Source organism: Drosophila subobscura, chromosome E (assembly GCF_008121235.1).
Source record: "Drosophila subobscura isolate 14011-0131.10 chromosome E, UCBerk_Dsub_1.0, whole genome shotgun sequence".
NCBI classification, from domain to species: Eukaryota; Metazoa; Arthropoda; class Insecta; order Diptera; family Drosophilidae; genus Drosophila; species Drosophila subobscura.
Genome location: NC_048531.1, coordinates 13742749 through 13767251, shown reverse-complemented (window position 1 = coordinate 13767251; position 24503 = coordinate 13742749). Strand labels below are relative to the sequence as shown.

The 24503-nt window shown below is 44.7% G+C and overlaps 9 protein-coding genes across 10 annotated transcripts; 2 read left to right on the top strand and 7 right to left on the bottom strand.

Moving 5' to 3' along the window:
- The first annotated feature begins 40 nt into the window (after positions 1 to 40).
- LOC117891366 (venom allergen 3-like) lies at positions 41 to 1130 on the top strand. Its single transcript, XM_034796802.1, has 2 exons — positions 41 to 870; positions 923 to 1130. Exons 1-2 carry the CDS (start codon positions 73 to 75, stop codon positions 971 to 973), a joined length of 849 nt encoding a protein of 282 aa, XP_034652693.1. The 5' UTR covers positions 41 to 72; the 3' UTR covers positions 974 to 1130.
- On the bottom strand, positions 1030 to 8326 carry LOC117891365 (probable serine/threonine-protein kinase DDB_G0282963). Of its 2 annotated transcripts, XM_034796800.1 has the most exons (7): positions 8112 to 8326; positions 4864 to 4939; positions 4063 to 4471; positions 3702 to 3811; positions 2863 to 3499; positions 2489 to 2796; positions 1030 to 2424 (listed from the first exon to the last, which is right to left on the bottom strand). In XM_034796800.1, exons 3-7 carry the CDS (start codon positions 4346 to 4348, stop codon positions 2332 to 2334), a joined length of 1434 nt encoding a protein of 477 aa, XP_034652691.1. In that variant the 5' UTR covers positions 4349 to 4471; positions 4864 to 4939; positions 8112 to 8326; the 3' UTR covers positions 1030 to 2331. The 2 variants fall into 2 exon arrangements, with proteins under 2 accessions (XP_034652691.1, XP_034652692.1); XM_034796801.1 differs by lacking the exons at positions 4864 to 4939; positions 8112 to 8326 and having other exon boundaries at positions 4063 to 4201; positions 4457 to 4464.
- A 271-nt stretch (positions 8327 to 8597) lies between these two features.
- Positions 8598 to 9219, bottom strand: LOC117889740. The gene is made up of 2 exons (XM_034794163.1): positions 9148 to 9219; positions 8598 to 9086 (listed from the first exon to the last, which is right to left on the bottom strand). The coding sequence occupies exons 1-2, from the start codon at positions 9217 to 9219 to the stop codon at positions 8598 to 8600; spliced, it is 561 nt and encodes a 186-aa protein (XP_034650054.1).
- A 257-nt stretch (positions 9220 to 9476) lies between these two features.
- On the bottom strand, positions 9477 to 11376 carry LOC117889738 (beta-1,4-glucuronyltransferase 1). The gene is made up of 4 exons (XM_034794162.1): positions 11350 to 11376; positions 9972 to 10804; positions 9761 to 9914; positions 9477 to 9705 (listed from the first exon to the last, which is right to left on the bottom strand). The coding sequence occupies exons 1-4, from the start codon at positions 11374 to 11376 to the stop codon at positions 9481 to 9483; spliced, it is 1239 nt and encodes a 412-aa protein (XP_034650053.1). The 3' UTR covers positions 9477 to 9480.
- A 255-nt stretch (positions 11377 to 11631) lies between these two features.
- On the bottom strand, positions 11632 to 12305 carry LOC117889737. The gene is made up of 3 exons (XM_034794161.1): positions 12273 to 12305; positions 11858 to 12187; positions 11632 to 11796 (listed from the first exon to the last, which is right to left on the bottom strand). The coding sequence occupies exons 1-3, from the start codon at positions 12303 to 12305 to the stop codon at positions 11632 to 11634; spliced, it is 528 nt and encodes a 175-aa protein (XP_034650052.1).
- Positions 12306 to 12921: 616 nt separating this feature from the next.
- On the bottom strand, positions 12922 to 13584 carry LOC117889734. Its single transcript, XM_034794157.1, has 3 exons — positions 13519 to 13584; positions 13138 to 13467; positions 12922 to 13086 (listed from the first exon to the last, which is right to left on the bottom strand). Exons 1-3 carry the CDS (start codon positions 13582 to 13584, stop codon positions 12922 to 12924), a joined length of 561 nt encoding a protein of 186 aa, XP_034650048.1.
- A 557-nt stretch (positions 13585 to 14141) lies between these two features.
- Positions 14142 to 14883, bottom strand: LOC117890531. The gene is made up of 3 exons (XM_034795451.1): positions 14748 to 14883; positions 14377 to 14694; positions 14142 to 14324 (listed from the first exon to the last, which is right to left on the bottom strand). The coding sequence occupies exons 1-3, from the start codon at positions 14811 to 14813 to the stop codon at positions 14160 to 14162; spliced, it is 549 nt and encodes a 182-aa protein (XP_034651342.1). The 5' UTR covers positions 14814 to 14883; the 3' UTR covers positions 14142 to 14159.
- Positions 14884 to 15350: 467 nt separating this feature from the next.
- LOC117890530 lies at positions 15351 to 16744 on the bottom strand. Its single transcript, XM_034795450.1, has 5 exons — positions 16600 to 16744; positions 16196 to 16456; positions 15829 to 16146; positions 15577 to 15776; positions 15351 to 15481 (listed from the first exon to the last, which is right to left on the bottom strand). Exons 2-4 carry the CDS (start codon positions 16259 to 16261, stop codon positions 15612 to 15614), a joined length of 549 nt encoding a protein of 182 aa, XP_034651341.1. The 5' UTR covers positions 16262 to 16456; positions 16600 to 16744; the 3' UTR covers positions 15351 to 15481; positions 15577 to 15611.
- A 962-nt stretch (positions 16745 to 17706) lies between these two features.
- On the top strand, positions 17707 to 24503 carry LOC117891155 (helicase ARIP4). Its single transcript, XM_034796413.1, has 7 exons — positions 17707 to 17960; positions 18889 to 21917; positions 21978 to 22176; positions 22231 to 22963; positions 23022 to 23130; positions 23189 to 23422; positions 23485 to 24503. Coding segments are annotated over exons 1-7 (5052 nt in total). The 5' UTR covers positions 17707 to 17958; the 3' UTR covers positions 24231 to 24503.

Here is a 24503-nt window from a genome sequence, read left to right as displayed (position 1 = left end):
GTTTCACTTTTCAAACATTCAACAAACAAATACAGACTCGTCTTTGATTGTTGTTTAAATTTATAGTTAAGTATGCTGCTGCTGCTTGTGGTGTTGATGCCACTCCTGCCGCACATCTCCGCCTACAACTACTGCCACAATGAGAGCCATTTCTGCATGGCGGCCAACAAGCAGCACTTCATGTGCCGCCTGGATGCCGAGCTGCCGTCCGTTGCCACTTACAGGGGCACCATACCAGACACCAAGGGCCTTCAGGGGATCATACTCGAGTTGTTGAACTCCTACAGGGACAAGGTGGCCAGCGGGGATCTGGAAACGCGCAAGAAAAAGGCCTACCCCGGTGCCAAGCGAATGCGTCAGCTCATCTGGGACCTGGAGCTGGGCTACATGGCGCGCAGCCATGCCTCCACGGTGTCGTTCAAGCACTCCGAGTGCCGGGCCACTCAGCGCTTCCCGATGGCAGGTGAGGCGCTGGGCGTTGTGGGCGCCACAACCGATCGTCGCAGCATGAACGAGATATTAAAGTTGTCCTTCGATCGCATGTTCTACGAGCACTTGAGCGTGGAGGATCCCGAGTCGCTCGTCTCCTACTTCGATGCCAGCATTCACATGGACGCCGGCCACTTTTGTGCGATCATCGGTGATCGCGTGTCGCGTGTGGGCTGTGGCATTGCTGTGGCCACAGACTGCGGCCACGATGAGCCCGAGGGGCATTGCCACTTTCTCACCTGCCACTTTGACTTCACCAATATCCACGGCTCGTATGTGTACCTGGAGGGAACACCGGCCAGCGACTGCCAGATCTGGGGCACGGAGCCCAGCAAGCAATATCAGCATCTGTGTGGCAACGATGGTGGCATATTCGCACAGGTAAGTGGCAGACATCGATCCACTGATCCTTCAACTAATCTTTCTTCTCCAGGATCACGGCGATGATGACTTGAGTAATAAAACAAGAGTCTTGGGTGTTTAATGCCACATATATTCGGTAATCGGTATTTGGTAATCTTTATGCTATGATTTGTTGCCTTGTTGCACGAGTACCAAAGCGCTCAAGCGTTACATTCGAAATACAATTTGTGTTCACGATCCCACGATCCATTTTGAATTGAACTAACATTGACCAGGCCTGTTCGGTTCGTTTGAATTGGAATATTTATTTACTTCTTCAACATTTCTTTTAGCTTTTGCTTTTATCTGTCTATCCATTTAATGCTCTACTTAATACCCTCTAATAGCGCCAACAGACTTGGTCAGTTTGTGCCATTTACTATCGATAATGATTTTCGATTCTACTTTCTTTTGGTTTTTAACTGCATCGAATGAAACCCCCCCGTCCTTCAACTATCGTTAGAGATTCCAAATTTTGGGTCAAAATACATTTACTAATTTACCTTCAGACTACATGCGTTTTTGTTTCAGATCATTCGGATTAGTAGTAATTAATTAATTAATTAACGTTGCATCGTTCCATATGTCGTGTCGTCTCGCCTCGTTTCGTTGAAGTTTCGCATTGACTTTCAGGGCACAAAAGTGCCGATTAGCTTAATCTCTAGCTTAGTTGCTTGCTTGATTTTTGGATAATATTTTGCCAAAGTTGCGTGTAGTAGTAGTAGTGTCATTCCGGGCTGCTTCTGCCACCGCTATATTGATATTCCCAGACAAAAAACCTACGATTTCTGCTACTACGATTATGCATTTTCAAAGGCTTCTTCTATGCATGTACAAAAATACATATAAACACTACGAGTAAAGCAAAATTGTTTGGGCAAATCTTCTCTGGGGATAAGCTCGAGTTTTGCCACAGGATGCGACAGAGCTTAGTGGTGCATTGGGGGGCAAGGACTAAAGAACACACTTTGAGATACTATGAATATATTCCATCTGCAAGGTGGGTTAATGCCTATGTTATAACTAGTTCTTCGATTCGTTTCGATTGCAAATTGTTGGCCAAACCCTTGGCCTCTTGGCTTACACATCTATAAATCCCCACACGTGACCTACACCAAAAAATATACCTAACGCCGCCTAAGTGGCATTTCCCAAATTGATCTCTTTAAAGCCCTTCACACGCTGGCTGGCCATTTCATTCTATGAACTATTTGATACTCTATAATAACAAACCACGGTATCAGTGCACTTGTACTGCAAATTGTGTGTGTGCAAAACATTCAGTGCAAATTACGTGAAGCTGCTCCCTCAGGAGATCCTAGAACATTCACTTATGCAACTTGACTCTCGACTAATTCTATAAGACAATGGGACATCTTGTTCAGCAAATCTATATAGCCCAACAGCGGCTCTAGTCTGGGATAGCCTCGGTACTTTCCTCTACAAAATGGTGCATCCCGAGCCATGCATTACCTCGCTGATGAACATGGGCGTGCCAGCGCCCAGACCGCCGTCTGTCTTGTGATGTTCGTTCTGCCAGGAAAGGAAAACAGGATGCTCAGTTGTGTTATGGTTTGGACTGTCGCATGCCACTCACATCATCGTAATCGCAATCGAAGTAATTGCTCTGGCAGTCCATGCAGCGGCAGCTCTCGGACATTTTGCATGTGATGCCCCATTGCTTGGCCAGATCCTTGTAGATCTCCTTGCTCGTCTTGTTGCTCATCATTTCCGGTGTGAGCAGATTTGTTTGGCAATTCGATTGCTGCTGCTGCTGTTGCTGTTGCTGGCGACGTCCTCCACTGCGGGAGCGGGATGCCAGCGAACCAGAGGCGGAGCCGGAACAGCAGGCTTCCTGGCATACCTGACTGTTGCTGGAGACGGGCCTGGAATGGGAATTGCCACCTGCGGGAAGTAATGGGTAAGACAGTTGAGTGATTTATCCTTTGGTTAAACTCTTTCAAGTCTCACCCTCGTTGTAGTGGCCGTAGTTGCCGCGATTCAAGAGCGGGTCGTAAAAGGCTGCCGCCTGGCTGCTGGTGCTGGCCTCGTCGCCGTCGTGTGTAGCCTCCTCCCCTGCCGCTTCGCGCTCCTCGGTGCACTGGGCACACTGGTCGTCCGTGCACTGGCCCTGCTCCGTCTCATTCTCGTCAGCGTCACCATCTCCATAGAGCTTGTCCTGGCACCGGGAAGAGGATGCCGCCATTTCCGATTCCAGCAGAAATTCGTTCACGCTAATCGTGTTGAGGTCCTCCTCCGGGCAATCGAATTCCGTGTCGCTGTGCTGCTCCAGCTCGTACACCCCCTCGGCAAGCTGTTCCCCCTCGTTGTTGTTGTTGTTGTTGTTGCTGCTACCCCCGCAATGTGAGTAATTCTGGTTGAGATTCTGCTGGCAGTCCGGATCGTTGCACAGGCTGCTGCCGGTGCTGCTGTTGCTGCTGCTGCTCCTGCCGCCGCTGCTGATACGCCCCTCCAGCTGCTCCAAGGCGGCACCGAGTTGGGCGGCACTGTGCCGCGAGCTGTTCGCCGAGCTGCGGCGACTGTTCTGATTGGGCGTGACGGCGCTGTCCAGGGACACCTTTCGCTGATGCTGGGACAAGCGTGTGTTCTGTGAATGAAACAATTAGGGAAGGGGTTTGATCAAGGTGCATTTTGGCAGCTTCACCACAGTGAAATCTCGTTGTATGCATGAAAACAACACCAAAGGCTTATCTCTCTGAGAGCCGAGGGAGCGTGGACCTCACCACAGCGGATAACGCCACCTTCTAAGTAAATTCACCTCGGGCTGAGGTGTGTGTATTGGTACTCACCTCTTCTAGCACATGCTCGTAGGAAGGCGGTGGGGTGGTGGGTAAAATGTCAACGGCATCTGTGTCATCCGTCAGCGACTCGTTGATGCACGGCGTGCGGCTCTGGTAACCTGCAAGATAACAAAATTGAGCCATGCAGTCGGGAATGGGAGTCCCCAACTGGGACCTGGACTAGATAGTTGGTGCAGAAAGAATTTTAGACTCCAGACGTTAAGAAGTGCATGCACGGTGGGGGCACAATGGAGGTTGCATGCGGCTACCATCGAATTATGAGAGGACTTTCCAGCTGTTAGAAAAGGGTTTCCAATGCCAGGATCTATTTGGGTTTTGCTACAGTCCTTTTGCCACTACTGGTACTTACGCATACTGTTGCTGTTCAGGCTGAGCGCCGCCTTGTTCTGTGGCAGCAGCAACTTGCGCTCGCTGCTCATTGGGCCCAGACCATTGCAATCGGCCAGGTCTAGGCTGGAGCTGCTGCTGGCCTCCACTTCGGAGACTTGCTGCTGCTGTTGCTGCTGCTTCTGATGTTGCTGCTGCTGCTGTTGCTGGTTGCCCAAGAGTGCCTCGTTCACCTGCGGATCTGGATCGTGCTCTTGCGATGTGCTGCGGGAGCTGCCCATGCGGAACTTCAGCTTAAATGGCGCCATGGGGAACGTACTGCGGAGTGTATATTATATTGATGTTTCGGTGGATAGGCTTCCGCTTCCTTTTAGTTCTCCTTAGCAGCGTTTTCTAGGGATAATTAGCATTTGGACCTGCTGGAGCTGCTTCTGATCGTACGACATTGATGCGAATAAAACAATTACGAAAGAACGAGAGAGAGAAAGAGAGAGAAGGAGAGAGTATGCAGAGCAATAGAGAAAGTTACAGAAAGAGACACAGATACAGTTACAGTTACATAGCAGGTTTAATTTCCAATTTTACTCGAGCATACGTAGACACAGGGAATGGAATGGAATGGGATTGGGATCTGGTGGGATGGATGTGTCCCATTTGAATGCATTTACAAGGTGGTTACATGGTGAAGGTGTGTGTATGTGTGTTTGTGTTTGTGTGTGTGTTTTTGGCTTATTGCTCGCTGGTGTCTGTTGTCATGCACGGGGCTTTGTTTTATATAAATTACTGCAGAGCTTCATAATGCTTCTGATTATTATCCACTTACCCAGAGAATGCACTGCCCGGTCCTGCACTGCGCCGCAATGCACTGCCCGAAATCGTATCGAATCGAGTCCAGTCAGCTGTAATTAAATGATAGCAAATTTAATTATGATTTCATTAAAATTCCACAAATTGGAAAACAATAATCAGCAATAATCAGGGAAATGCACACTCCCACATGGCAAAAAGTCAGATTATGCCCAACAAAACAAAAGACTGAGCAGATGGAAGTTTGGGTGTTGAGCAAACCAATATGAAAAGCAATAAATAAACAATAAGCAGAAATTATCAGAATATGTACACACCATTCCGGTGAAATTTTGAATATTATTATGTAAAATTTGATATTAAAATAAACTACTTTTGGACATAGATCATCTTTAAGAGAGATAAATTGAAATGAATTAAATTCCAATTGTGTTCTGTTGTTAGATGATAGATGATGGTATGCATAGAAGCTTTATTTGTTGCTATAAAACATATCTGTATCCACTGTAACCAGTGTGCAACTTAAGGACACCTGACTGTAACTGTTTGACCGCTTTTACCCGATTTCCAAGCGACCCACACTTGAGCTGTTTTTAGTTTGCCACTAGCACGCGACAAGTTGTTGCAAGTTTGGATGCCAAACAGCTGTCTGTCCTCAGCAAACAGCAGCACAGCTCATTATTATGCAGATTACACAGCAGGCAGTTGTGTGTAGTACATGCAGCGCCAAGGACTTGCCAAGATGAGATGAGAGCTGAGTTGAGCTGAGACTCCGCACCTATTGAAGGGACTACGACAGAGTGGGAGGTTGACTCGTAATTACTTACAAGTGTGTGTGTGGGTGCATAAACTATTATTATGCTTATTGGGGCAGCTGCTGCACGGCGAGAAACTCATTTCCCGGTGGCTGTGTGCTCCGCTTTTACCGGCTGAAGATTCGATGATTGGATGCCACACTTTTGTGTGGGTGAAGTGCAAATGCAAATGGCAATTGGGTTGGCAATCAGAGCCACATACTAGATACATAATCAACTTTTGATGGATTCTCTACTACTCTAAGGAAGACAATGAATGCCGGGACAAATATGCTGCGAAATCACACTCTTTGCATTTTAATTCTGCAAACATTTACATACTCGTACGCTGCGAGTATTTGCAGACAATAAACTTTCAATTGCTGTTGACTCGGCAAGCAAAGGAGGTTCGTCTGGATGGGTTTGCTGCCTTCTGCCCTGCCCTGCCCTGATTGGATGCATGCAAATCCCTTCAGCTTGTATATTCATAAGCCATGACATGGGAAACCGAATTGAGGCTCGAACAATGGCAAGCGCCATGGAGCCGTGCCTTTGTACACATTTCACGCGTCCCGCAGCTTCATTTCATTGAAAAGTTTCCGTTCCATGGAGCAGCTTGGCTTAGTTTTTGGGGTTGAGTCTGACTTGAATTTTCTATGGAATACCTAAAGCGAAAGACGATGCAGCAGCAGAATGTCCTTGCAGCAACAGTTGGAAACCGTCCTCCCCTTGGACCGCAACCGCAACGTCTTGGCAGCCAGCAGAGCCATTGATTATGAATTCTTTATGAGCTGCAGCCCCCGCACAGAACGTCAGTCAAACGACAGCAAGGATCTCGCATAGAATGGGAGTGTTGCAAGTGCAAGAAAGTAGCCGCAGGGGCAAGGGATTGGCAGCTGAAAGGGTAAATGTGATGGAAAGGGGTCGGGCAAGTTAATGTTTAATCGAAACTTTTGGCTTGCAGCCCCATGGCAGCACAATCTATCTGACATTCTCATTAATTTCACAGCATGGCAGCTGGCAGGAGCAGGAGCTTGGCACAACTGTCCTGTCCGTGGGCGTACGTGGGCAGAACGCGGCAGGACTGGGGCCAGGACTGCAGTAAATTGTTATTCTCGAAAGACACTACAAATTGGCCGTGAGAATTAATCAAATATCTAGGAGTAGGAGTGAAACGCTGTCCGAGCCGTACCTGGACCATCGGCTATAAATAGTCGACCAGCCTGACCCAGATAGTGGCTTGTATTTTGTGGAACAAAACAAAGCACAAAACTGAAAACAAAAGTGCATTCTATATTGCAATTCCATGTGAGCTGCCACCCGCTGACAGGCGGCGCTCCATGCTCCTGGCTCCTGTCAAATACAAAGCGTAAATAAATGCATTTCAACTTTGGCTAAGGGGAAGGACTGGCACTGGCACTGGACTGCTTTTGATGCATCCGAGGTCGCTCCTGCCCCAATCCCATACCCATACCCCACTCTCTGCCAAGCCCTTTTGCTGCCTTCTCTTTTTGTGGCCACAAGCGCCCAAGGAATATTGTAACTGCAAAACTGTAGATGCAAATTGCTTTCCTTACTTTGTGGTCATTGGAGAACCCATCAGTGTAATCCTTCCCCCAGCTCCACGCCCAGGAGTGCCCATAAAATCAAAAGGAAAGTAAAGTCTCGTTTTATTTTTGGCCATTATTGGGGAGAAACGAAAGCGAAAACGAAACATTTGCCGCCAAATGGAATGAAATGGAAACGGAATGAATATTTAAGTTCAGTTTTTTATGCTCGTTGGGCTTTTTGGGGATTGTCGCCATCGATGATGGAGTCGAAGGGCAGGGCAGGGCAGGGCAGGTTTGGACAATTACGCAAATTGGATATTAATTGGCTGGCTGGCTGGGGGGCTGGCACTCGAACCGCAATTACTGGCAGGCCAAATGGGGTACGGCGGAGTAGGGCGACCACAAAAGCAAACACACGAACAAGTGTCAGAAGGCTGCGCTCATCATCGATATCAATACCAATGCTACGACAGCAACGACACCCAACGATGATGGAGTGCCCGGACTAAGCCAGGACATGGACATGGCCAACAATGGCATCATCAACATCATTTACATAGCCAGCGAGACAGCAGCATACGAGGAATCGAGAATGGAATGAATGCGGCGCATTACGCGGAGGCAACGAAACGGGGAACATCCACATCCATTGTGGTCCGTGGCATGTTGTCCTCTCTTTGGTGCTCGGTGTGTAAGCTGATACCTCGGTGTGTAAACAGTTTGGGTGTGGGTGAGGCTTGGGTTTGGGTTTGGTCATTGCCACTTTTATTGTCTTATTCTTCAGCTCGATTCTTTATGTTCGCGATTCAGACACTGGCCAAGCGATGAAAAATCGAACAACAAAAAATAAAACACATGTCATAGGAGCCATCGCCTGGGGCTGAGCCATCGCAATGTCGGGGTGGGGTTGGGGCACTCACCTGTCCAGTAGCCTACATCCAAATGCACATTCTGTTCAATTTATTTTGCAGACACTTGCACACACTTTTCCTACTCCGATTTTACTTCAATTTAAATGGAAATTGCAATTTTCCTGACTGCGTTTTGAGGGTTTCTTTTTTGTGTGTGTTTCGTTTACTTTTCTTTCGAGACAAATTCACACAACTCGGCCTGGCCTCCTGACTGCCACAGACTGTGAAAAGGTGGTCGAAGGACGGAGCTTTTATTGTCCTCGGCGTGGAGGAGAAAGCTTTCGAGAAAGCTCTACAGAGGATGAACGGCGCATGCGCTGCGCTCCTTCCGGCAATTCTGCTTCATTGTTTTGCATCGTTTAGTGCTTTGTGCCACAAAATCCTTGCCACCTCTGCTTTGCCTCGCCCATTCGCGTGGATGGAGCACCCACTCCCAGGACACTGTCATCCGAAGACACTTTCTTCTGATCTTGTATTATCTTTGTGGAGAATTTATTAAAACGTTTTATCCTTAATGTCCACAATGATCTCCACCCCGCCCACCTTCTCGCCTTTATCCAAGATAGTCAGCTTGGCCTTGATCAGTCCCCGCGGCAGAATGGCTGCCCAATCTTTGGTTTCAAATAGAACATCCTTAATCCAATATGTACCGCTGGGCACTGGGCACACATTGCCATCCTTGAAGTCAAAGTTCGTGTGGACGCCCGTGCGAATTGAGTTCTTGATGAAGCGGGGATAGTAGGTGCGAATGGCCGAACAGAAGGACATGGAAGGCACCTCCATGGGCATCAGCTTGTAGCCCCCAATGCCCGAGTTCGAGTACAGCTCCAGCGTGAACTTGTGATGGTCAAACAGATCCTCGAGAAACGTCATAGTCCCATTGAGGCGGCGATCGCGGCCAACGATTTTGAAATCAGTGACGACCATTCTGCCTGGGAAATTATTCGCCGCCATGTTGGTCACGTCGTACGACTGTTTCCAGCCCTGTGTGCGTTGGAAGAGCATGGGAGTGTGGCCGGATAGTCAGGATACAGATGTTACTTACTCTCACTGTGCCAGAAACCGCCAGCAGAGCCACCAAAACGGGCAGCATTCCCCTTGAAATCTGTCGCAACATTTGAGCTTCGCTACAACTTTGGCACTGCCCTTTGGGTTTGGATTGGTTGCATTTATTTATACACAATTTACACACAAACGAAGTTGTTTTTGTGGCATTTTAATATGGGAAGCCCGCCCAAACCATGCTGAGCTGGGGGCAATATTCCACTGTAACCTTTAATTATCAGTCCAACCCACAGATTGCAATCATTTTTCACTTATTCATTAACATTATTAATTATTCCACTCGATGGAGAACATTTTTGAGCTCTAGTTGAATTTATTTGATTAAAATTTGATTTTTCTTGGACTGCAACAGCAGCCGTGGATCATTTTTGTAGCGCAAGAATATTTCGCTCTTGAAAACATCAAACTTTCTGCGATTCACATTGTTCTGCTGCTCCCGCCAGGCGGGTCTCGCCTGCTTCCGCTGCAAGCCCCAATGGCCAGTGAAGACAGGCGTCAGCACATAGAACTTATAGCCAGCAATATGCATTTCATACACCTGCAAAAGAGCGTTTAGTTATCGATTGAAAACTAACATTTATGGTGCTGCTTGCCTGGGAGTTCCTGGTGAAGCCATAGCCCGTGAATCGTTCGTCATGTGCCGGCGCACTGTCGATTGCTATGTAAAATGGTTCATATAAAAATTCAAAGTTTGTAACAATGTGACTTATGGAGACCTCCGTGTCGTTTGTGTTCGAAGATAACCATCTGAAAAGTGTCAATTGAAGCTTTAACAGGAAGATATTGTGGACCTATAATACGCACTTGCTGAAATTTGTCGCGTACTGATTGTAGATGAAAACTTTCTCGTGAAATGGGCGCGCCAGGCCCTTCTTCATTAGCCTCTGCAGGCCATACTTTGAGCGAGGAAATGAGGCTCGCACGTCTATCTCGAATGTGGGTATAACGTAGGCGCAGTTCTTTGAGCAATTGGCGGTTTTCAGGAACTGGTTGAGCAGCGGCACACTGTTCGTGCTGGGCACAATGTCGATGTCGGTGAGGAAAGTGTATTTTGTCTGGCAGCCCTTGCGGGCCAGATTTCTCATGTGATTCTGGGGATAGGGATTCCTTTGGCGCCACTGCAGGCTCTTCAAGCTGCGCAGTTTCAGCAGTGCCTTCAACGTTCTGTCGGGATACTGGCAGTCGAATTTGCCGCGCATGTTGAACGCAATGGATACGAGTCGGGGCAGCTTTTCGTAGTCGGGCGGAGTCAGCAGGTGGAACGTGGCGTTCTCCCTGATGTTGGGGAAACATAGCCGCATATAGGTCACAAAGTATTGCAGGATAACGAATTCCTCGTGGCTGGCAGCGAACACGGCCACCGACATCGGTCCGTGCCAGTTGGCGGAGACCTGAGGCAGCGAGTTCAGGCGCTCCACCGAGGTCTGCGTGGCGAGGCAGACCAAACTGCTCTCGGAGGACGCCCTGTACTGTTCGCCCAGCAGCGCAAAGTCCTTGATCTTGTACAAATGCTGGCCATCCCAGCGGCCATAGCTCAGGTCCACATTATCAAAGGCCAGCGGTGCCGTATTGTTCGGAGTGAGCAAATTGTCCAGTCCTGCCAGCGGCTGTATCAACGCAAAGGCAATATCTGGATGCTAGGGGCAGTCTGCAGCGATTCGACTTCGTGTCGATGGAGCGACTTGCTCGGCCGTCTTGCATTTCGTGGAGGCATCTCCCGCTGGTGGATATACTTTCAACAGCCAGAAAATGTTTATCAACAGCATCGCCAGTGCAATTTTCAGGGAACTCCAATTTGATATGTGGCACTAAGAGATCACAGGGAGATCAGATCAAATTTAAAGCATTTCACTATAAGGGCTCAACAGTATTTACATACCATTTTTAGTTAATTGAATTTAATTTAAAATTTGTGTGAAAAAACACTGGCTATCAGTGTGACCGCCGATTTTTCGATAAAATATACCATCTCATGCTCAAAATGTACCGTAAATACATTAAAACGTACAACTTTTTTCCACATTGTGCCACACTGATTTGATAGACATTTTACCGTAACGGAATGTGATTAACGAAGAGTAAATATTTATTTTGTTGCTAGAAATAGCCAGCAGGCGGCAGTGTATCCCCCCTCCGTTCTGTGCAAGCGGACGAAACACCATCGAGGATCAATATACTGCACTTGCTGGTCCAGGGATGGCGAGATCATTGCGAGATGAAAGTATATGAGATTTAACAACGACACAAACCAGCTGGTGGGTCACGAGATGGAGCTGAATATTCACGATGGAACTGTACTCGACATGTGCTTCCTGGACGACTCCTCCACAAAGTCATGCATGACAAGTAACGTTTATATGTTTCCCCCCTCCAAATACACCGATAGAGAGCACATTTCATTGCTGATGGAATTTAATTGCTTTAATAACTTTGAACACAGACTGTACATATAGTATTCATTGGTTTAATTTTTCTTCAGGAGATCCTCTACGAATGTAAAACTGACATTTGTATCAAATTGTAGCTTCTTGTTGAAGTACCACTGAAGCGTCAGCATATAATCTCCCGTCGGCAACGGTAGACGCAACAGTTCAGGTTTCGGATAGAAATCCTTGAGGACTTGTGGACCCTGGAAAGCCAAAATGAGATCTTTTTGAGCTATGTATGTAAAATATATTCCAGTATCTCACCACAAACGGACAGGAGTGGTTAATGTTGGTAAAATCTTTAATTAACACGTAGACTACATTAAAAATAGGTTGATTTCGTTTTCGCATATACTGACAACCATCAAACTTAACGTCGAGGAGCCAGGGCTTGTAGCCATTGGCCTTTTTGAAAACTCTGCAGTGAATGGATATTTCGTTGGCCGGATGTAGCGCCACTCCATACATATTGAAGACTACTTTGCTCCGACTGAGGGCCTTCAGGCGACAAGTGTGGAACACGAACCACGATTGGTTGTAACTTTCACACACGGCGTTCGTCATTCTAAAGATGATGGCATCCTGATTTGAACTCTGATTAACTCAGTGCGAATTTCACAAGAAGTTTATGGATATATTTACGTACGTTATAATCGAATTTAGATGTAAGGAATATTACGAAGAGAGAACCGAATATTAGCTTGGACTGCATGTTACTGAATGGTGAACGAATGGGAACTAATTCCCAATGATTCAAAACTATTCATACACGCCGAAAGGTTAGCCATGTCCATCCCATTTATCTGTGTATCCGTTTATCTATCCCCAAATCTTGATTGGCTTTTATAGCGTAATAGCATTTGGCCTTATAGCTTTTAAATGAAAGAAAAGGTAATTACAGCTGATTTACTTTTTTTGTTTTTATGCTAATTAAACCATATTTTCATGCACGTTTTCGGCTAAAGTATTTGTTATTATGTAAGCAACAAGCTTAGTTATATGTAAAATATAAAGTCGAAGTTGGGAATATTCCGAATGCAAGTCAGAATAATAGCTTGAGCTTCATTGCTCTCCGAAAAGAGATGAAAAAATGGAACCTAAGACCGAATGATTTACCATCGGGAGATTGCCTCGTCGACAGAAGCTATTCCGCTCAAAATTTGTTTATTGGCTTTATTCATTTCGTGTAAAATGATTATGTACTAACACAGATTAGGCTTTTTGTTTTTGAGCTAATTATTTCCATATTTACCGGCGCACTTTCGCAAATTTATTTGTACATGTGTACATATGTATGTGTAGATAGGTATGTAAAACAGATGTACAATTTAATTATTCTTTAGGAGATCCTCAACAAATGCAAAACTAATATTCGTATCAAATTGTGGCTTTTTATCGAAATACCACTGACCCGTGAGCATATAATCCCCGGATGGAAAGGGAAGGGGAAAAAGTTCAGTTTTCGGATAGAAACCCTTGATGATTTGTAGACCCTGGAAGGAAGTGTGAAACTTTATGAAATATAACACATTCGAGTAACTCACCACATACGGACATGAGTGGTTTATGTTGCTAAACTCTTTAAATAACCCATAGACTAATTTAACAAAGGGTACATTAGGCTTTCGCAAATATTGACAGGCATCAAAATAAATGTTGAAGAGCCAGGGCTTGTAGCCACTTGCCCTTTTAAAAACTCTGACACGAATTGTTATATCGTTGACCGGATGTAATATCGTTCCATTCATATTGAAGACCACTTTGCTGCGACTGAGGGCCTTCAGGCGACAAGTGTGGAACACGAACCAGGACTGGTTGTAACTTTCACACACGGCGTTCGTCATTCTGAAGATGATGGCATCCTGATGCGAACTCTTATTAAATTAAAACATATTTCACAACAAGTTTGAGGATATATAACATACGTTATGATCGAATGTAGATGTTAGGAATATTCCGAAGAGGGCACCGAATATTAGCTTGGACTGCATTGCTCTTCAACGAATGGCAAACAAATGGGAACTAAGTCCCAATGATGAAAAACTACTCATATATTTTTGTATTTGATTTATTCGCAAATCTTTATTGGACGTATTGCCTCGTCAACCGAAAATTTGACTCTTCTCGATGTTTAATTGTTTTATTCACTTCATATAAAATGAAAGGTAATTAAAACCTATTTACCTTTTTGGTTTGGTTGGTTTTTTTTGTGCTAATTATTTCCATATATTCAGGCGCACTTTCGGCAATGTACCTATGGATGTACGTATGCATGTTATTTGAGTGTATAAGAGAGTGAGCGAGAAAACAAAAGCGAACTTTTTGAATCCAAAATCGGCTTTACATAAGCTGATTCCATTGCAATTTTCTGAATGGAGCTAAAGGTACTCATTAACCAACTTTTCAATGCGCATCAAGGTACATATGCTTTATTCCTTTTGCGCACTTTAATTGTATTTCAGTGTTTTAGAAAATAATTCAAGCATTTCTCAATGGGCAATTATAGCTTGATTGCTTTAACCTACAATTACCTCGAAGAAAACCCGCTTCCACTCCATTTGTTGGTTTAAATTTTCTTCAGTAGATCCTCCACGAATATAAAACTGACATTAGTGTCGAATTGTAGTCTCTTATCGAAAAACCATTGAATCGCAAACATATAATCCCCCGTTGGAAAGGGAAGAGACAACAGTTCAGGTCTCAGATAAAAATCCTTGATGATTTGTGGACCCTGGAAAAGAAATATGAAAACTTTTTGATATGTGTTCCATTGAGTAACTCACCACATACGGACATGTGTGGTTTATGTTGGTAAACTCTTTAAATAACCCATAGACTAACTTAATAAAGGGTACATTCCGCCTTCGCATAAATAGACAACCATCGAAGTAAATGTCGAATAACCAGGGCTTATAGCCATTTGCCCTTTTGAAAAGTCTGGTACGAATGGATATATCCTTGGCCGGATGTAGCACCGTTCCATTCATATTGAAGACCACTTTGCTCCGACTGAGGGCCTTCAGACGGCAAGTGTGGAACACGAACCAGGACTGGTTGTAACTTTCACACACGGCGTTCGTAAGTTTGAAGATGACAGCATCCTGAAAACGTGGTTTGTTTAATTTTCCACTCGATTTGTATTTTGTATATTTACTTGAACATTGATGGTGAATGCTAGAAACAATCCGATGACAGAACAGATCATCAGCTGACACCGCATCGTGCCTGATATTGATTGTAAAATAACATATCAAAGAGCCCAACGTGTTGTTTTATGCCATGCCCATTTCCTCTGGATAGAGTTTAATGGCTTTAATTACTTTATGGGCTTGTTTAGCACGGATTGCTTATAAAAATTAAAAATATTCAGATATCCGATCCGAAACCAAATTGATTTGCAGTGGGAGCTCGGTGGCTCTTCGAGTCCCGGCTATGCCAATATGTACTTTGCCGCATGAAAGAGCCAATAAAATGGGGGTTGATCATATTCCACTTTGCTTAAATTACTTCCGAAGAACATTATTTTATTTTAATATTTGTTTCATGAATTTTATTTCATTGGATGCGTTCACCCCACTTGCCACTTACGTTCTTTGAAACAGATTTGAGCGTGCTAATTAAATTTTGTCTTTAGTGGAGTAAAAAAAGTTATAAATACCAAAGTAAAAAACCTGCAACAAATATGTAGATTAATAATAGACATAAAATAAATGTATTAAATATAAAAATTAAAGCTCAGTACTTACAATAATATTTACTGTTAAGACAGTGAGCGAGAAAACAAAAGCGAACTTTTTGAATCCAAAATCCCTTCTGAATGGAGCTAAAGGTACTCCATTAATAATCTTTTCAATGCACATGGTACATATGTTTAATTCCTTTTACGCCCTTTAATTTTATTTCAGTGTTTTAAAAAATAGTTTTAAAACATTTAAGAATTTTCAATGGGCAATTATACTTTGATAGCTTTAAACGACAATTACCTCGAAGAAAACCCGCTTCCACTCCATTTGTTGGTTTAATTTTTATTCAGTAGATCCTCCACGAATATAAAACTGACATTAGTGTCAAATTGTAGCCTCTTATCGAAAAACCATTGAATCGCAAACATATAATCCCCCGTTGGAAAGGGAAGAAGCAACAGTTCAGGTTTTAGATAAAAATCCTTGACGATTTGTGGACCCTGAAAAGGAAATATGAAAACTTTTTGATATGGAACACATTGAGTAACTCACCACATACGGACATGTGTGGTTTATGTTGGTAAACTCTTTTAGTAACCCATTGACAATATTAATAAAGGGCACATTCCGCCTTCGCATATATAGACAACCATCGAAGTAAATGTTGAATAACCAGGGCTTATAGCCACTTGCCCTTTTGAAAACTCTGGTACGTAGGGATATATCCTTGGCCGGATGTAGCACCGTTCCATGTATATTCAAGACCACTTTGCTCCGACTGAGGGCCTTCAGACGACAAGTGTGGAACACGTACCAGGACTGGTTGTAACTTTCACACACGGCGTTCGTAAATTTGAAGATGACGGCATCCTGAAAACGTTATTTAATTTTCCACTCGATTAGTATTTTGCATATTTACTTGAACATTGATGGTGAATCCTAGAAATAATCCGATGACAGCACAGATCATCAGCTGAAACCGCATCGTGCCTGGTATTGATTGTAAAATAACATATCGAAGAGCCCAACATGTTGTTTTATGCCATTCCGCTTGATAGAGTTTAATGGTTCTATGGTTAAATATCCGATCTTCAGCACAATCTATGACAACGTTTTGCAACAAAATTGATTTGCAGTGGGAGTTCGGTAGCTCGTCGCGTCCCGGTTATGCCAATATGTACTTTGCCGCATGAAAGAGTCAATAAAATGGGGCTTGATCATATTCCACTTTGCTTAAACTACTTCCGGACAATATTATTTTATTTTAATATTTGTTTCATGAATTTTATTTCACTTGATGCGTTCACCCCACTTGCCACTTACGTTCTTTGAAACAGATTTGAGCGTGTTAATTAAATTTTGTCTCTAGTGAAGTGAAACAAACTAGAAATACCAAAATAAAAAACCTGCAATAATTTAAATATTTAAATATAAAAATTGAAGCTCAGTGCTCACAATAATATTTATTGTTAAGACTATCGAAGACTGCTGCAATGAATCTGTCGATACTATCGACAGTGAGAGCTACGGTAATAATAACACTGATAATATACTGATTTCACTTACATATCAATTCTTTGCTGTTTCCTTTCCGATTCGTTCCTATTTTTATTCCCATTCCTTCGCAAGCAACATTAGGTTGCTGTCATACTGACTGACCGTATATTAGGGGAAATCAGTGTTCTATCTATGTAGGGTATTTTAGGGTAACCATTTACGTATATTATAACCTTTCGGATTATTTTAATTACGAAAATGTGTTCAATGTATATTTACGAAGTACATAGGTTAAAATAGGGTATGTAAACTCCTATAAGCAAGTTTTTCAGGCTACAATCAATACAAAAATAAGTCAATCTGTTTCGGAGATCCATCTCAACGAAATTTTGCCGATTGTAGATACTGAGAATGTATGTAAATAGACAGATATGGGTGGAAAGGGTTACAACGTGTCAGTCTAGGATAAAGTCGTTAGTAATGTTTAAAAGCATCTTGGAAAACAGAATATTGCGATTAACCAACGAAAACAGGGTAAACGACTACACATACCAACGGTTGACATGCAACAAGTTGTCAAATCACGTAGCATTCCATGCCCACTCACATAACGTTTTATGCCAATTTTTTGGGTTGACCTTTTTAATGAAATTCTTAATTTTTAAACAATCCAAAAAAAGCAAGACATAAAATGTATTCAATCTGGTTGGGAATTGTTTCATAAATCGCACAAAATTTTAGTTTTAGTGCTGAGATTCCTAACTAGCTGGTAATATTAATTAGAATATCAAAATCGAGGAAAAATAATCAAGTTCTACGGTATATTTTGAAAATTATTAAGTAAATTTCGGTATACTTTTAAGGGTCTTGCGGTATAATTGATTGATAAATCCGCGGTCACACTGAGAGTAATGTATACATTATATACATATATATACATATGAAAACAGTGAGAAAAAAACAATCGAAACCAACATTTTAATTAAATATAAAAGCATGTGCTAAATGCAACTCTTCCAACATGCATTGGACCCTATAAATTGTGAATCTCTAAATCTTGCAATAGAAAAAACTGAATCTTCAAAAGTGCATAAAGAAAAACATCCATATGTATGCACTAACAATAATTAAGAACCTGTGTTGTTAAATCGTTCATCTTAAATCAAGTTCGCCGGCTGCATGTAAATGTATGTATGATAGTGAGTGCAATTATCCTTACTCATGTACACACACTTAGTTCTTTCAATTGGTAAAGAAAAAACCCCACGTTCAATGCCCATTTGCAATTAAATTTGTGTGTATTCCTACGATTGTGTTTAATATTGCTCACCCATAAACAGTGGCTATATATGTACATGCATACAATGGTATATAAGAGCAAATGATTCCATTCCGGTTACGATTTCTGTATGTACTTGCATGCCAATGTACATATGTAATATGTATATGAATACATACAAATGTATGTATGTACTTTGTGTGCAAAGCAAATAGAAGATTATATCGGCCTTAACTCGTAGCTGCCATAGAACTGTCAGTGTAGCAGGACATATTTATATGTACCTTTAATGTGCATAGTTATATGTACATTTGGTTGTATTGACTGAGCACTTCATGGCCTGTATGTATGTACATCTCATTTTAATGCCAGTGGAGAATTGTAATACGCCTTCTTCTGATGTAAGACCGACCACATCAACATTCTCATGGCTGTTAACAGTGAAGTGTAAGCGGTGATGAATGTACATACGTGCATACATACATATTTACATGCCTACATGCACATGTAAATATGTATGTATTTTCGGTTGAAGACGGTGCGAGACGAACCCATTAATTACACTTACTTTTACATACATACATACATATGTATGTGACGGATTGTGGCGGATATGATTCTGATCCAAGAGATTAACTTATTTATGTGTATGGAATTGTACAAATCATAAATTAATATTTGCAATAAAGTGTGTCATGTTTATTTACAACGCCCCAACCTTCAATGTTTGACACAAATCAAAAAATCAAATATATTCGTCATCCGGTAGCGACTCACGGACTTGTCAAGCAATTTAATTCGATTACAAAAATTCTAATTGACGTTCCTTGTTGCAGGGATACATCATCATCGCAAATAAACATGGAGGACCTAAATCCCAATTATTCGGGCGCTCAACGATTGCAAAATCCCGATGCATGGCCCAATATGCACGAGTTTCATCCATCGCTTATGTTTCCGGACGATCCGAGGCGGTATTTCCACAATCCGCCACCAGTCGATGCCATCGATGGATCGCTCATGCCTGCCAAGATGCCGGAGATGCACCCAGACATCAATATTAATATCCCTCATCCGCACATGAACCTGAACCCGAACCCGAACCCGAATACCCATCCACATTCACATCTGCATCCAATTGTGGAGAATCTATCCGCCGATAAATCAAAAATACCCCATCCGCCGGGTATCGCCATCCCACAGGAAGTGGGGAAGAATACTACAGCAGTACCTCACGGCCACAAGCGAAAGAACTCTGTGCAAGACACAGAGCAGAGCACGAATAAGAAAATGGGCCTGAATCTGACGGCTGCCGAGGAGAAGAAGAACAACCTGCTCCATCTCAGGAAGAACATTAGGGATGTGATGAACGAGAATAATCTGGACACAACCACGCTGGCGGCCCAGAAGGAGGAGGCCGAACGCTTGGCTCGCGTTGCTGGTCAACAGAAGTCAATGCGCGAAATCCAGAAGCAAGTGGTCCACAAGCAATTCTTTCGCATACTGCAGCTGGACGAGAGCGAGGGCATTGAGAGCTGTTCCGTGGCCAACCATGTGCCCGTCAACATGAACGTCAACGCGAACGACACACCCGTAGAGTTTCCCGAGGAGGAAATCGTCTCGGACACATTCGATGAGACAAACAGCAGCTTGAGCTGCAGCATCGAGGATGTGCTGAATAAGGAGGCCAGCAGCGTGGAGCCATCCGGGGAGGTGGTGACCATTGATGACAGTTCGGATGACGACTGCATACTCCTGTCCGAGGAAGAGGAGGAGGAGGAGGAAGAGGAGGACCTGAATGAGTCGGACGATGCCCACAACAGTGGCATGCATGTCAAGGATTTGTACAATGTTCCTGATGAAAACGGACAGGTGGTGGTCAACATTGCGCACCCCGAGGGCGAGGAGACCTTGTACTTGGCCCCACAAATCGCCAGGGTGATCAAGCCGCATCAGATCGGAGGCGTTCGCTTCTTGTACGACAACATCATCGAGTCGACACGCAGGTTCAACAAATCAAGCGGCTTCGGCTGCATTCTCGCCCACTCCATGGGCCTCGGCAAGACGCTGCAAGTTGTCTCCTTCTGTGATATTTTCCTAAGACACACCTCCGCCAAGACGGTGCTCTGTGTGATGCCCATCAACACGCTCCAGAATTGGCTGTCCGAGTTCAATATGTGGGTGCCGCGCTACACCGCCGACCCGAATGTTCGTCCGCGCAAATTCGACATTTATGTGCTGAACGATCAGCAGAAGACACTCACGGCGCGCGCGAAAGTCATCTTGAATTGGGTGCAGGAGGGTGGCGTGCTGCTGATTGGATACGAGCTGTTCCGGCTGCTCGCCCTGAAGCTGGTGAGAACTCGCAAGCGGAAGGGCGCCAATGCGTTCAGGGCCGATGGCCACGATGCCAGCAGTGATCTGATGAACCGCGTGTTCGAGGCACTCGTCAAGCCCGGCCCAGATCTGGTGATATGTGACGAGGGGCACAGGATCAAGAACTCCCATGCCGGCATATCGCTGGCCCTCAAGCAAATCAGGACACGTCGCCGCATCGTACTCACCGGCTATCCCCTGCAGAACAATCTCCTGGAGTACTGGTGCATGGTGGATTTCGTGCGGCCAAATTACTTGGGCACGCGCACAGAGTTCTGCAACATGTTCGAGCGACCCATCCAGAACGGACAGTGCGTGGACTCCACGCCGGATGACATAAAACTGATGAGATTCAGGGCGCACGTGCTGCACTCGCTGCTGCTGGGCTTCGTGCAGCGGCGCTCGCACAAGGTGCTGCAGATCACGCTGCCACAGAAGCACGAGTATGTTATCCTGGTGAAGATGACGACGTTCCAGCGGAAGCTCTACGACACCTTCATGACTGATGTGGTGCGAAAGAAGGCGTTTCCCAATCCCCTGAAGGCCTTTGCTGTCTGCTGTAAGATCTGGAATCATCCGGATGTGCTGTACAACTTTCTGAAGAAATGTGAGACTGACTTAGACTTAGAAATCGACGAAGAGCTTGCGAAGAGCGCTCCCACACCCACAATCACAGAATCCAGTCTGGAATCCAATCCTTCCTCGAACATGGCCGCATCGCCGTCTCCGCTCTGCGAGAAGAAGAGCAACGAGTCCACAGAGCCCACTGCCAGTTCCAATGAAACTGAAGGCCTGTTCAATATGCCGCCGGTAGCTCCCGAGCTGAATGCCAAATACTTAGACAAGAGCTGCAGCAGCCCCAATCTGGCCTACGGGGAGCCCCAGCTTGGCCTTAATTATGGATCGTTTGGTGCGGAAACCATCGGCAAGAACAACTATTGGATGGAATCGAGCTGCCCCATTCTGTCCAAGCCGGGCTGCGTTGAGGTGATTAAGCAGACGGATACGCACATGGCAAAGGACTTTGAAAGTATTACGGGATCCTCGGAAATTGTGGATCTCGACACGAATGAGATCAAAACAGTCGAAACGAATATCCAAGCGGCGTGCACCAACAACCAGTTGGACAACGAAGCCAACGCCCTCAAGCCAATTGGTGGCTGTGGTGTCGTGCCGGGCCTAAAGAACGTGACCGGCGGCGTTGGCATTGGCTTTGAGGCAAACAAAAAGCTGCTAAAGACCAAACGCAACGACGAATTCTCGTGCTCGTGGGCGGTCGACCTCATGCGGAACTATGTGGCTGGCCAAATAGAGAATTCACCCAAAATGGAGATATTCTTTTGCATCCTAAAGGAGAGCATGCAGTTCGGTGATCGCATATTGCTGTTCAGCCAATCCCTGCTCACGTTGAACATACTCGAGGGATATCTGAAGACCAGCTACGTGCCCGGCACCAATCAACTTTGGGCCAAGCATTTCTCATACTTTCGTGAGTGTTGCGCAAAGTGGAGTTGGCTTTTTATTGAAACTAATTATTGTTTATTTGCAGGTCTGGATGGGTCCACTTCCTCGCAGGAAAGGGAGCGGCTAGTCAATGAATTCAATGCAAATAGTCAGGTGAAACTGTTTCTAATCTCGACGCGCGCTGGCTCATTGGGCATCAATCTGACTGGCGCGAATCGTGTCATCATATTTGATGCCAGTTGGAATCCCTGCCACGACACGCAAGCTGTATATAGGATTTATAGGTGAGTGGAACACGAGCACAAGAGCAATCCAATAATAATAAATGTAACTTTCAGATATGGACAGACAAAGCCTTGCTATGTGTATAGAATTGTAATGGACAAATGCCTGGAGAAGAAGATCTACGACAGGCAAATCAAGAAGCAGGGCATGTCCGATCGCATTGTCGACGAATGCAATCCCGAGGCACATCTCTCCATGAAGGAGATTACGAACTTGTGCCACGATTACGACTCTGATGAGGAGGCCACGGAAGTGCCGAAGAATCCAACGCCTACGGAGGAGCCATCAAAGGAGCTACTCAAGCCAAAAGATGAGCCAGAAGAGGTGCCAGAAGAAAAAGAAGAGGAGAAGGCGGAAGATGAGAAAACACTGCCAGCAGCAGAGGAGCAAATAAAGCCCAAAGAGGAGAAAGTAGAGCCAGCAGATGCAGAGACAGATGGTGTAGCAAAAGTTGAGCCTGAAGCACAGAACGGCAACTGTGAGGATTCGCCGGCTAAAAAGGAAAAGGCAGAGACCCCGATACCCCATGTGCATGTGGATCCCATCATCAATACGCTGCTTGAGCTGCACAGGCATTGTGTGACGAAGGAACCCTTCCTGCACGACAGTCTGTTGGTGGATCAAAAGGATAGAAAGCTGTCGCAGGCCGAGAAGCGACAGGCACATCGCAGCTACGAGCTGGAAAAGAAGGCGGCCGTTAATCAAAAGTTTGCCTATACACCCGTGAAAACGCATTACAAGATTGTGAACAATGATGGAACGATTGTCTCACGACCCATTGCACCGGTGGGTACTTCAAATTATTGTTTAATATATTATGTAGTTATCTATAATGGTTTTGCAGGTCAAGTCAACCACTTCTGTCTCGGCTGGCGGGCGCACAACTCGTTGGATTCCCGCAGATGTGTGGCAAAGGCAGGGAATGACAGCACAGGAAATGACATTGCCATTGGGTATGTACCATCTGAATTACCCATTGGAATACCCCTAATAACTGAGTTTCTTTTCAAGATGTTGTCATACCCACAAACTCGTCGGACAAGGCCAATATTATACTGAAGGCTGGCCAACGGGTGATGGTTTTGAAGTCCACCAAGGGCATTTATATGCAGCTGGACAGTGGCAAAATTATAGCCATAAGGACAACGGCTAAAAATGAAACGGAAAAGACGAACAAGGACGATGTAATCGACATAACATCCGATTGTGACACAGATATAGCAAAGCCACAAACGCCCGAGCAAGGTATTGTCTTGCATAAGTCATAAAGTACATTTATTATTTATGATTTGTGTTACTTATTGCAGAAACTGTCAAAGATTTAACCACTGATGACGAGCCACATATCGTGAAGAACAAGGAATGCACGCAAACAACTACAAGCCGGCTGGAAATGTCCTCGAAGGAGCGAAAACAACCCACAGAGAACATACAGCAATTTAAGCCACAAACGCAACCAAATAATACTTTAGCCGCCACCACACAAGTGGGTCCGAATCCACATCAGATGCCTTGTGACTTGAACTTTCCGCCACAGCCACAGGGGCAGCCACAAGCGCAGACGCAGCAGCAGCAACAGCAGCAGCCGTACAAACATCAGAATCATTTACCTGCAGGCAGCGAGGGCTATAATAGTGCCAATCCTGTACAGCCGAATGTGCCACTGCCGCCGCATGCTCATGCGCCTGCTCCCAACGGAACAGAGACGGCGGAAAGTTCATATTTCCAGGCCAAGCATTTTCAGCACTCATATCCACCCCAGTACTATGATTACTATGACAATAAGCACAAGGCCACACCGCCGGCAAGCGGCGGATATCACATTAACAACTACACCTCCTATGGCAACTTGAATTTCTCACCCTACCATTCCAATCTGCACCCATCGGCGGCCAGCTATATCGGTGGACCGTCGTCGTACGTCAACTCAAATGTATTTCCCAGGCCACACTGGAGTTCGGTTGTAAATACGCCAGCGTCAAATGAGTCTATTCGACAGCCCTCGTATATCGGGAGCACTACTTACCCAATCAACGAGTGGTCGTCGCAATAACGAATGTAAATAAATTCTGCTCCCATTCATCTGTGTCCAGTTAGGGGCGAAGCAGCCGCCACTCCTCCTCAAACTTAATTTTAATCAACAGCAGAAACAAAATGATCTTTTTTTTTGGTTTTAATTTTGTGTCGATGTTAATGTTGCGCGCGCCTCGTCGCTGTTAATTTAAAAGTAGGAGGACTCGTGTGTAGTTTGTGTTCTTTTATTTATACTCAAAGAGCAACAATGTTTTTGATTAGTCTAAGTATTTGTTCTGTTCGAAACGATTAG